General features: G+C 32.5%; 1 protein-coding gene across 1 annotated transcript; it reads right to left on the bottom strand.

Moving 5' to 3' along the window:
* Nucleotides 1-6,208: 6,208 nt before the first annotated feature.
* Nucleotides 6,209-11,310, bottom strand: LOC110425047 (flocculation protein). The gene is made up of 4 exons (XM_021439824.2): nucleotides 10,677-11,310; nucleotides 10,398-10,513; nucleotides 7,943-8,186; nucleotides 6,209-7,771 (listed from the first exon to the last, which is right to left on the bottom strand). Exons 1-4 carry the CDS (start codon nucleotides 11,061-11,063, stop codon nucleotides 6,407-6,409), a joined length of 2,112 nt encoding a protein of 703 aa, XP_021295499.1. The 5' UTR covers nucleotides 11,064-11,310; the 3' UTR covers nucleotides 6,209-6,406.
* Nucleotides 11,311-12,625: the final 1,315 nt, after the last annotated feature.

The following is a 12,625-nucleotide window of genomic DNA, read 5'->3' as shown; positions in this document are numbered from 1 at the left end:
TTATCAAATGAGTCATCAATTACTAGGTTTAATACAAAAATATTACTTTAAAAAATGTCCTTAGCACACTCGGTAGCAAAATCCTATGCTTAATTTTCTAAAACAAATGTCGTTTATTTTATCAAAAATTAAAAATTTAAATATAGTGATGCATTTTAATCTATTAAGAAATTATATTCTACATATAGTAAAAAAAAGATATAAATATCTTAATAAACTCTTTAGCAAAACATTTTCGTTTGATTTATGAAAATATAGATTATTTATTTTATTAAAAATTATTTGAGGAATATTCTATTTTATCCGCATAAATAAAAAGCATATAATAATGTATTAAAAAACAAAATGCCACGTGGCAAACATTGACTGAAGGCTGTCAGCCAGAACAGATGACAGCTGTAACGCAAAGTATGGTTGTACGCTGAGAGGAAAAAGTCAGAATTAAAAGCTACGAATGACGTGGAGGCTGAGGTTCCAGGTTAGGTGACCAGATGTGTTAAAATTACGGAGCCAAGATCTAGGCTTATTACGTGGCACTCTTCCATTGGAGGAAGGTTAGCTTTTTTTGCTTCCTCTGAGCAGAGCCAGATGACACCTGAGGAAAAGGCCGCAACTTTTCGAAATGACTTCCGTGTCCTTTAGCTGCATTAATAATTTCCAAAATAAAAATTTATTTTTTTTACGATTTATATCTTATGTATTGTGTAAATAAATAAATTTAAAAATCGAGAATTTATAAAAATAAATATCTATAATTTTAAAAATAATTATTTTAAATTACTTTTAAACTTTTAAATTTATATATTAATGAGACAACACTCTATGATGAAGTAATTATTTATATGTATTATACACTTATCGTGTTTTTTTTAAAAATTTTTGTGTCTTAATCAATAGATTGTATGCAAAACAAGAATCTTATTATTTTTTTCAAATTGAAATTATAGGGTGAAAAAATTAAAGAAAATTTATGAATTACTTATAATCTTGAAAATATTTATGGGCATGTAAATATTATTTTTAAAAGAATAAAAAAATAAATTACTCATCTAACAGGTATAATTTAATTTAACAAATGGGTAATTTTAAAATATTATTTGTGATAAAGAATCCAAATATGTTCAAAAACTCAAACATCACATATCTCTTTGTCAATTGAGTTATGCTTTTTTCAATCATAAAATAATTAATTATTTTGACATTTGTGAGATCCACTTTATGATTATTAAATAATAATTGCACGTAAAATATTCATTCATTCACTTGATGTAATTTTAGGTCTTTTTGGTTACTTGCCCACTTGCCATGGCCTACTAAAGAATCCAATAGGATTATGATTTGCGGCCTATAGCAATAGGGAATTTAATTAATTATAAGAATAAATTAATTCCCACTCCAAAGTCTACTTTCCTAAGTTCAAACAATCTAGAAACTTTGCTTTCCATTTGCAATTTGTAGATTCTCAAATAGTCTTCGATAAATTTTAAAATTATGAATATTATTTTTTAAAAAATTTTAATTTAATTTTTTTAATGAAGCGATAATATTTGGTTTATTGATGATGAACAAAATCCATATATTGATAGTGTCTCGAATATAAAATTAAAAACAGTGGAATTATGGGTTAGGTGAACTTGAAATATTCATTAATTAATATCAAAATCCTGTTTGTCCAATTTGTTCTCTTCCTAGCCATATTTTTAGATTTTCTTAGCTATTTTTATATGAATTGAATTTTCAAGGATGACAAAATAAGGTGATTTGTAAACGTTTTGGTTCTTTTTGTTTGGTCAAAACTCAAGTTACTATTTTCTACCTTTGCATTATTTAATTTATGTATGCATAAAATCAATTCTCATCGATCGTAGTTATAATCACTGTCGTCGTTGCCATCGTTGTTATCAACTACCCTTCGTTAAGCATAATCAACTCACTAATAATTGTTTTTGACTTTTAGTATTTGATGTTTTTCATTATTACAATCATCAATCAATATCAATTGTGAATAAAGATTTGAATTTCAACGTTCGATGCAAGATTAACTACTTACAGAAGTAACTATAATTCAAAATTTAAAATTTTTTTTATAATGTTATAATATCTTAAAAAGCCCTTAAACTATTAAAAAAAAATTTAAAAAATTTTATTTTATTATTGCGTTTAATTGAGTCATTGTAGTTTTATTTTAAACTAAATAAACTCTTATAAGTAATGGTTAATTTAGTTAAAATATTATTTATCATTTTATATATCGTTATATTAACATAATATAATAAATGATGACGTAACATACTAATATGATATAATACCACAACCGTATGACATGTCTCACCTTTCACATCAACCTGGACATAAAAATAGTAAGTAGCATTTTAACTACTAACAATTAGTTAACTATTAATTATAAAAAAAATTTTTATTCGAAAAAAAATATAAAAGACTGATTGAATGTAATATAAAATTAAAAACTTATTTTAAGAGGGTTTTTTTTTAGCATTATACTTTTTATGATCAATGAATAATTAATCTGCCTGTCCAATTTTGAGATCACAGGAGGAAGATATTCTTCTAAAATATAATGTTATACTAACATTTAATTGGAATATAAAATTTGGGTACAAATTACTTTATGTAAATAAATGAAGGAATTGGCTTGAATTTCCCTTTGGCTCTAAAGGAAATGTCTCAATCCCAAACATGTTAGCCAAAAATGGTGGGGGGGACATCACATGGACTTTAAGGTGGTCCTGCACATAGATAACAACATGGTCCTTCCTATCGAGCTCACCTGTTTTGAATTAATAATAATAATAATCCAATGCCTTTTTTTTTATGAAGATTAAGACATTTTAACTGCTTTTTGTTATATTAGATTTCACTTCAATCATCCTGTCTTAGCTATCTATCTGTCTGATCATGTTTTTAGTTTGATTTTCTGTTGTTTCTTTGTTATTGTTATTATTTTTTTTTTTACATTGATTTGTTGCGGCGGGAGATTAGATGTTAAGGCATCGAGGAGGGGAAGATGCCATTACATGAGACAAATCTTTGTCTTTTGATTCAATGTGCTTGTTGGGTCTTAACGTAGGATAATAAAATTGATGGCAAACAGTTTTGAACCAATTCTCTTCTCTATTGTTCACCCATTTCAAAGTTTCGAAATAAAATTTTCGTAATAAAATCATAAATTTTAATCCTTACATTTAATATTTTTTGTGATCATGATTCAAGATTTTTTATTCTTTATCAAGCTTATACAAAATTTTTTTTATCTCGAATATTTTTTTTTATTTTATTTATTTTAAAATTACTGTGTAAAAATTTTATCGTTACATGCTATATATCCTTTACGATTATGATCCAAAACTTTTTATATTTTTTATTAAATTTTTCTATCCTTAAAAACCCACAAGAAACTTTTCTTCTATCGTGATCTACACGAATATTTCTTTTTGACTGTTTCTATTTCAAGATTTCGACATAAAACTTTTATAATGAAATCTCAAATTCTTATCATTAAGGACCACATGAAGCTTATAGCTCTGCCTAATAATTTGCTTCAACCTCTAGCAAATAAAGCTTGCTGTTTTAACACTTAGCTTGACAATGATAGATTAGATTGTGTCACAAAGATTGGACAGAAATTTCACCCTTATATCTATATGTGGCTAAGATGAACAAATGGCACCTTTCTCCTCTTTCTTCCATGGTGAATCTCACAATAACCATATATGATTGAATCATGTTTGGTCAATGACAATCTCTGATTGTCCTCTCTATCTAGCCACCTCTCATTTTGAAATATCTCAAAAATAGAAAAAGGGTTTTAGGTAAGGGAATTTTCCTGTTGTTGAGAGCAAAACCAAGCTTAATGCACAGCTGCACAGATCAATTGTCTAGCACATTTCTTCCTATTGATCAATGTTTAGGGTATCAATTTCTTAAGAGAGTTTCGATCTAGATTTCGATTCTATCATGGAATCATATCAACTAGTTAGGAAATTTCCCATTGCCGAAAGCATAACCAAACTTAATGCATAGCTCCATAGATCAACATCCATCATATTTCTTCTCATTTACTATGTTTAGAGTATCAATTTCCAAAAAAGTTTTGATCCGGATTATGATTCTCTCATGTAATCATATCAACTAGTGAGATGCTATATAACTAGGGGTAGAGCCAACTTAGCTTTAAATTAAAGGAAGCATCCAATAAGAAAACCCAGCAAAGGAGATTAACTTTTAACCTTTAAGCAAGGTGCTTCATTTTCTTTTAGCTCTTCCTTTAGGCATTGAAAGGCATAAAGCTTCTATGATAGCTCACAGCAGGGCCCAGCAATACACCATCAATCAAGCTAAAACTGATCAGTACTGAGTGAGAATAAAAACTTTTCTTTTGCTTTATTTCATTATCTTAAAAGACCCAATTTAAAAGTCATTCCAATGGAAGTGGGTTTTCTCCCAAAGATGAGAGACTTAAAAGCTCCCTTCCCCCCCCCCCCCTTACTTATGTTGGAATTTTAATTGTAGTGGCACTGAGGGAAAAAGCCATATATGTGGAGAGACACACCATTGGCTTTATTCCCCATCACTATAATTTAATAAGAGCATAAATCAAATTATATCGACGGAAAATTAATTAATTGTATCCGTCATGCATGTCTTTTTTTAAAAAATATATTCAACAATTTTGAATCAAAATTTTCATTCTCTTTCCATTTTGCTGCCTTTGCATTGAAGATTTGAATCCAAATACCATTCAGGCATTGATTTCAACACAAAAACATTTAAAGCTGTTAGGTGAAAAGATATGAGAAATCAAGCACATGAATTTCACGGAATTGAGAAAAGCATGAATCAAACTCCATAGATTTACAGCTATTTATTGCTCATTTCTTCATTATTCCAAATCCTGGGTATCATCTAACTTTTTGCTATCATTCACTACTCCAATTTGCTAGGTCCCAATGGAATTTTGGCAGTGCTATGATCTTGGGGAGATGCTATTCCTTTTTCTTCCCCAACAGGGTTAGTTGCTTTATGTAAATATATCTACACTAGTCTGCCATGAAGATCAGAAGATGCTGTCTCCATTTAATTTCACATTTAATGCGACATTTATAATTTTAAAAGGCAAAGCAGGCTGGCGAATCTATCTATCAAATTCCCAAAACATAAACCATTCACTCTTAGGTCCCCCTACTTCCCTAGCCAGAAACTAGAAAACCAAACCTGGCAAACTGCAATCCATTCTCTCTTTCCCAGTTACCATAAATTTAAATTTTAATTACATTTCTTTAAATAATATATGTTTTTACATAAACGAAATCTCAATAATATCAAAAGTACGAACAGTCTTTATTAATGTACGTAATCTCTGCAGTTATATTTTATTCATAATACTAATAAAAAAGCAGCTTTGGGTCAAATTTATTGCAGTGTTTGAATTGCTTGTGTAGAATCCTAACTCAAACCCATTATTCTTCATCCAACCTGTTGTGCACTTTAATTTCAATTTGAACAAATCCCTTAATTTTGGCTGACAAGGGTATCTTACCTTTAATAAATAAGGCACCTTCCCTTTCATGTCCCAAAATCTATTTCCCTTTTTCGGTTTTTTTTGGTAAGGTCCTTCTACTCAATCAAAACTAATGAATGAATAAGCTTTCATCATCTAAAAACCCAAAGTCTTCTCAGGCCATGGCACTGGCAGACAGACAGGTTAACCACAAGGGACCCTACCAATATCCTTCTATTTTACTCTGCCCTAAGGGGTGTGCCTGCCAGGCAAAGAGAGAGAAATGAAAGGGACACAGCCTGATGGACGTTTTAGTTGGGTACACATTTTTGAGCTTTGGTAGTAATTTTTATTAGCATTAAAGATGGTCGACGTTACTTGTATTATTGACAATATCGTAAATTGTATGTAACCTTAATTGTATAATTAACAGTATCGTAATTTGACAGTATTATCTATACAATTATACGAAGATATTACAACATAGTAAGACACATGAATGGTGACAATCATGTGGAAATGGCCACGCCAATTAATTGAATGGTTTGAAGAATTGATGGGGTTTTTTTTTTTCTCTTTATTAAGATAAAAGTTGAATGAAATATATTCGTGATTAATTTCGTTCAAATTTTAAACGTATATTAATAAATAAATAGATTAAAAATAATTTTTTCAAAAAATACAGTCGAATTACGAAAAAAACCCTCAACTAATAATGAAACTTATTCCAACTAAAGGGAAACTACAAAGAAAACAAATTCCCCCCAATGGGGTAAAGATTGGGGACTAATTACAATTAAAATTAACAAAACCGCAGATTCATATCTACAATTTTTCATTTAAGGAACAAAAAGATCTACAACAGGAAACAAAAATATCGATCACCGATTAATCGCTAGTTCCTTCCTCTCTCGTGTCAGAAAGTTTGGCACCATCTCCGTCTGAACAAGATTCATCCGAACTGCTAGATCCCACCTGCTTTGAGTCAGGATAGTCACAGCTGCTGCTACAATGTTTTACAAAACAATCTCCCATGGAGCTTGCAGAGAGTGTAACGAAACTCATGGCAGCAATGCCATCTGTTATAGCACTAATGTCTCTAGTTCCACCGTACAGGCCCCTGCTTCCGGCGACAAAGATTCCTTTGTTCTCATCAACATTGGTCAGAACTGCTGGAAACACATCGATCAACGGAGGGTTGTTCTGAGTTGAACCACTGATGAGCAGCCGGAGAGTTTCTCTGGCACCCTTTTCTACCATGGAATCGGTATTGGGTAACAATGGGTTCACGAGTTTAGGATGCAGTGGAGAAATTGTGGTTGAAATTGTGGGACCAGCACTAACCAAGTAACCTTGTCCTGAAGAGCAAACATCAATGACTGGAATATGAACAATGGGATCACAAATCAAAGGTGTGAAGGTGGGAATCTGCTGTGAACTTGCCATTGGCAATCGGACCAATGGTTCTGGGAGGAAAGCTGGAAAGTCCAATGAAGGAACATCAGCCAGATCAAGAGGTGGTGTTGGTTTCAACAAGCTGGAAGCACCATTCGCTGGCAATATTGAAGAAAGTGGTGGAAGCTTAAGAGATTCAATTGATGAGGTTGGGAACTCCGAAACAGCTGAGTGTTGCAGAGTTGATGATCCTGGGGGGCACCAACAATAATAGGGAGAAAAAAGAGGTGGTCCTAAGGAGGAAACTTGAGATACAGAACTTAAGGTTGGTGGAACAGCAAGTTTTCCAAGTGATTCCAACAAGTTTGGAGTGAATGAACAACTCTTGACATCTGGAAGCTTGTCATTTTCAGCTTGATTGCAACTTAATGAATCATTTGTAATAGGTGAAGCAGTGGTAAGGCTCTCACTCACTGAAAGATGGTTATCCCCACGCCTTCGTATCTTATCCCTGGCAGTGCTCCTCAGTGAAGACAAATTTCGTGTCAAACCCTCTTTGAAAGAACTTGATCTTGGACTTAAGCTACCTTGATGAAGTGAATTCACCTTGAGTACTTGGCTGCTAGAGTGGCGGTATCGCAAAGATTTTGATGCCATCGATGAAGATTGTCCATTGTGCACATCAATGGTGTCAAGTGGAGTATTAGGTGAACGCGAACCCGAACAACTTGCTTGTGTGTTACTCACTGCTGATCCTAGAAGATAGGCACGAAGCTGAACTGCAAAGCAGCCTAGTCGTGACTCGCTGATTCCAGTCAATTCAGCAATAGATGGTTTTCTTTTGATTAAATCCTTCATCTATCATGTAAAGAAAATATAATATTTATTAGTGAGAGAATTAAGAGTTGAATATCGATTGCTTAGGTGCTAGACTTGTCTAAAAAGAAGATTTAAGAAAATTCAAATTCATTGTAGGTATGCACATGTGCACTTGCACAGGACAATTGTTAATGACAAAATCATGATTACCTTTGAGAGCAATTCAACACCCAAGAGCTTTGACTTCTCTGAGCACCAATAGTAAAAAACTTTGCCATCAGGTATCTTCACAAGGAAAGATCGTCCAGAATTGTCTGCTGGGATCTCATTGATGGAAACAGCAGCACACTGAAGTTTGCAACTTAAGGTAAACAGTTGTTCTGTTTGACCATCATCCCCGACAAACAAAAGGCGCAAGTCAGATGTTGGCAAGAGTGTAAGACTTAAATTTCCCCTGTGTCAATTAAAAAAGATTGGAAAACAGTTTAGACTAAGTAAATAGGGCAATGGCAAGTACATATAAACAGCAATGAAAGAAGATTAAGTTATTAGCAAAAACATCAAATATGTTACATTACACCTTGCATGTGGCAAGCTGTGTGAGCAGTTTAAATCATCCAAAGAAAGCCCTAGCGGGAATTCTAAAAGGAAAGAAGACCGAATAAAGTCATAGCATAGATCACCTAATAAGATCTAAAAAAAAGGCAAAAGGAGAAACAAAGGTTTTGTAAGGACTGTTATTATTATGGATGTTAAGAGTAGGCTGAGAGCTTAATGCTGATGAATTTGTGGTGTCTGCAGCTAGCAAATAGATAAGTATCGCTGCAACTATGAAGCCTGAATAACAAGATAATATCAAATCCTTAATAGAAATTCAGTAGTATCTATCTCAAGAATCACATGATTCACAGAGTACCATCTGCCATGAACATTGACCCTGTAAAACTTAATATTTAGTTTTTGTTCTTAGAAAGAATTCAACAAACCAACAATAAGATGCTGGTGCTCAACACTTTAATTTCCACCCAATCTTACAACTTATATATTTTCCAATCATATCTTTTCAAGTATTCAGCAATTAAAAAACAATCTGGCAATCACATAACCATCTTACAAACTTCTTTAACACAAACATGGTCAAAAAACCGGACAGCTATAAGAGGTTATTATATATCCCCTTCCAGAATTTGATCAAATTCATGACCATAAAACAACATCAAACAAAACAATGAATGGCATTTATGCAGCAAAAGAATAACCATGAGGTATAAGAATGATATTGAAAACATACAGTTCAGATTTCAACAAAGTCTACAGCAAAATAATGATTTTTGATAATGGCAAAGCAGCATAACTGTCATTCATACAATATCATCAGCACTCAATCCTACTTATAATTGATTTATTGAATGTCAACCCTATATATCCACAAAACAGCAGCAACAAACTATATAATATAGGAGATGAAACTACCTTTACTTCCTCATAATTCAGAGATCATTATAGAATACGCCCACTTTACCTACAAGTCAAAAGATATATTTATTTGGAAGCATGAACATTTATCACCAACAACAAACTAAAATAGAACCCTGTAAGTTCTACCAACTATTAACCACTAAATATACAGCTTCCATTGAAATTATATGTGTAGGGTAAACCTGGTACTAAAGGACAAATTCTAACACATTAAATCCATTCAAGTAGTTGTTAAAGCAAAGCACTATAAAATCCATTACCTAGACTATTGCATCACAAAAATAAACAAATAAAAACAGGTCACTGTGATTAAGATATAATCCAACACTGACAGTGTACAATGGCAGAAAAGTAAATTGAAGCTCACTGATTCTTATTAAACAATTCGGTAACTTGACCAAGCCCAAAGATCAAATAAAAGAATCGGTCCTCAGAATTTAGCAGAGTAAAATGAAAAAATGCAACGGAATATGCCACTGGCAAACGTCAGCACGTATTAGCATATGAAAATACATGCCATGCAAACTTACAGGAGTAAACATGTGTGACATACTGCAAAAGACCAGAACATTTCTAAATCATGTATATTTTTAAACCAGCTGCCTGCATGGGATATTAAAAGCATTACCGTATAACATAATACAGTCAATTAATATCATCTTAATTCCCCAATGGAGACAGCAGTGGGAAAAAAGAGATGTACTAATCCAAGGTAAATTGTGCCAAGATGCAATATGATTAACAAGTATGAAAGAACAAGTAAATAAGAAAGCCATTTAATGGCATGTTTAATGAATATGAATTATCGATCCAAAACTAAAGAAAAGAAATGGGCATTTCTTATTGTAACCATATCTATAATTGGTCTTTGTATTTCAAACCAGGCATCAGCTACCTAATCTGATAATTCCAAAATTGAGTTAAGAAATCAACCATAAAGGTTGGAGAGAGCTGACTGTAATGATTGCATAAATTGTCAACACTTAAGCATATGGCTGTGCGACTATATGTTATACAATAACAACAAAATAAATAAATGATAATCATTAGCAACAAAATACGATATCATGCATCGCTGCATAAATAGATTGTAAATGCAGAGTTCACATAATTGCACCCAGGCAAATTCAGAGCAGATGAATATGAGATAAACCAGAGACTCCGATATCAATAAGAATTCAATTACCTTACAGCAGTAGGGCAAAAATGAGTCCCTTGTTTGTTAATCTTCCCAACTCGAATTGAAACCAAAGGTATGCAAAAACACCTCGCCAGCATACCAACTTCCGATGGCTCAAAGTGCTGAAAATTTTATTGAAACAAATAAAATTAAACACAAAAAGTATAAAATTCTACCAAGTTTTCATCTTAGAATTCGAATAATATCGCAAAAACTGAACTTCCGATTATATCCTAAAGATTTCAAACAATTACACCACTTGAAATTCCAGACTACTAAAAATACCTGACTCAAATGAGCTAACAATCGATCCTCGGCAAGGCCGTTTGAAACGTTGACTTTCAACAAAGGCTTTAACCTTTCGTCGGTTCGACAGGCGCCGATTACTTGCATATCTAAAGCTTGCAACCATTGCAGAACCCTATCTTCTCGATCGCTCTGTTGAAGCAACAAATCTCCGTCGTTTTCCTCAACGAATATGTCGGTTAATCGTTCGGTGAGTCCGATTTCATTCCTTATCTCACCAATTTGTCTCGAGGTTGTTCCAGATCCAACGCTAGAGGTCTCAACAACGCCGTTGATTGACGACGACGCGTCAGATGAATCGAACGATTCGTCGCCGTTTTGATCCACGTGGTCGTCAACAAATTCTTGGTTTCTTGAATTAGTCATCGTTTGAGTTTAAATAAAATTTTCACAAAAAGAAACCAGAAAAAAAAAAAACCCTTCAGAATCAGTTTCTTTCAAATTCTTCGATTTATCAAAGAAATTTGGCTTGATTAAAGACGTGAAGATCGAGGAGATCGAATCGCCAGTTTTCGATCAAAGAGCTTTAGAGAGAGAAAGGGAGGGGAAGCTTTTAGAGAGAGAACAAATATCTGCTTCACAACCGAATTTGTGTAAACAAAGAAAGATAAGGAAGAAAGCCTGGAGTCGGTTATATAAAAGAGAAAAAAATAAAAAAATAGAAAAAAACCTGGCGGACGTCAAGGTGCTTTACAAACTACGGTTAATTGTTGTCAGTGTTGAGATCCGTGCCTTGATTTATTGGTTAAAGCCCCACGTCAGCCTGTTTTTTTTCTTAATCCCTTAGTTGTGGGCCCCATTTGAATGGAAAATGCCACGTCAGGGCGGTGATAATGAAAGACTGACTTGTTAGTGACTTCCTGTTTGGGGACTCAGAAAAAGAAGAAGAAGAATGACAAAGAGAAAATTGCTTTGAAGCAAAAAATAATAAAAAGGGGCATGGAAAGGGACAGGTTTATAATCAACAGGGAATATTCGCGGCTTGAAGAGAGAACATTCAAATATAACGTACAGACCAAAATTAATTAATAAGTGAGCTCATCGATGGATTTTAATGTATATTTAAATTTATAAATGTAAACGTTTTGTATTTTGTTTAATTAATTTTTTTTAAAAAAATAACATTACAATGGAATATGAAAAATTATGAATTTCAATGAAAAATAATAGTTAAAGATTCTTATATAAAATAATCGAATTAATAAAAAAATAACTTAAACATAAATACATGAACCCTGCACATCTCAGCTCGAGTTAATGACTTATGACATATGCATTCGCTAGACCATTGAAGCTTGTTTTGAGTTTGAGCCTTTGTCAAATTGCCATGATGGCGATGACTCATACTTAGTGGTACTTGAAATTAATTATAAGATTCATGTTAGAAAATTCAGTGCAGAATTTAGGTAACCGTCCACGAAATATTAGTTAAAAAAATTTTCGTTCAATTATTTTTTATTATAAAAAATAAAATATCAATCAAATAGAACTTTTTTATATATTTGAAAAAAATTTGTATTCTATTGTATTCTTTTTAAAATGAATCAAATTACCTCACTCAAATTGTAATTTAACTGAAATTCTTCTAATAAAAGGTGTGGAATTTCCCTTTCAGCCGTTGAGTTTAGCTTCGAGCCAAATCCAATATAGGGGTCGAAAATAAATTTTAAAAAATGCATACTTTATATATAAATCATGTATTCTTTTATACTTAAAACATGATTTACTTATTTATAGCAATTTCAGGTAAAATAAGTATCAAAACAAATAAGCAAATCAATTAGTCATGCCGTACGATACATGGAAATAAATGTCTATAGTACTACCTCTTGGCTGTCATTAGCAGCTGCATCTGTTAGGCAGTAGCCGGGCTACGAAAGCAACAGATATCTGCAGTTGACATCCAAAGCTGGTCCTACTGGCAATTA

The sequence above is a fragment of the Theobroma umbraticum genome, unplaced genomic scaffold (assembly GCF_002168275.2).
Source record: "Theobroma umbraticum cultivar Fairchild unplaced genomic scaffold, ASM216827v3 scaffold_81.0, whole genome shotgun sequence".
In the NCBI taxonomy this organism is placed as follows: Eukaryota; Viridiplantae; Streptophyta; class Magnoliopsida; order Malvales; family Malvaceae; genus Theobroma; species Theobroma umbraticum.
This window is presented reverse-complemented; position numbering and strand designations above follow the sequence as displayed.

Bases quoted from the DNA above. Each gene is read 5' to 3' on its own strand.
- LOC110425047 (XM_021439824.2), bottom strand. From the start codon at position 11,063: ATGACTAATTCAAGAAACCAAGAATTTGTTGACGACCACGTGGATCAA. The intron at 8,187-10,397 runs GTAATTGAATTC...TAATTGACACAG, and splicing joins TTTTGCCCTACTGCTGTAAG to GGGAAATTTAAGTCTTACAC. The intron at 7,772-7,942 runs GTAATCATGATT...TTTACATGATAG, and splicing joins GTGTTGAATTGCTCTCAAAG to ATGAAGGATTTAATCAAAAG.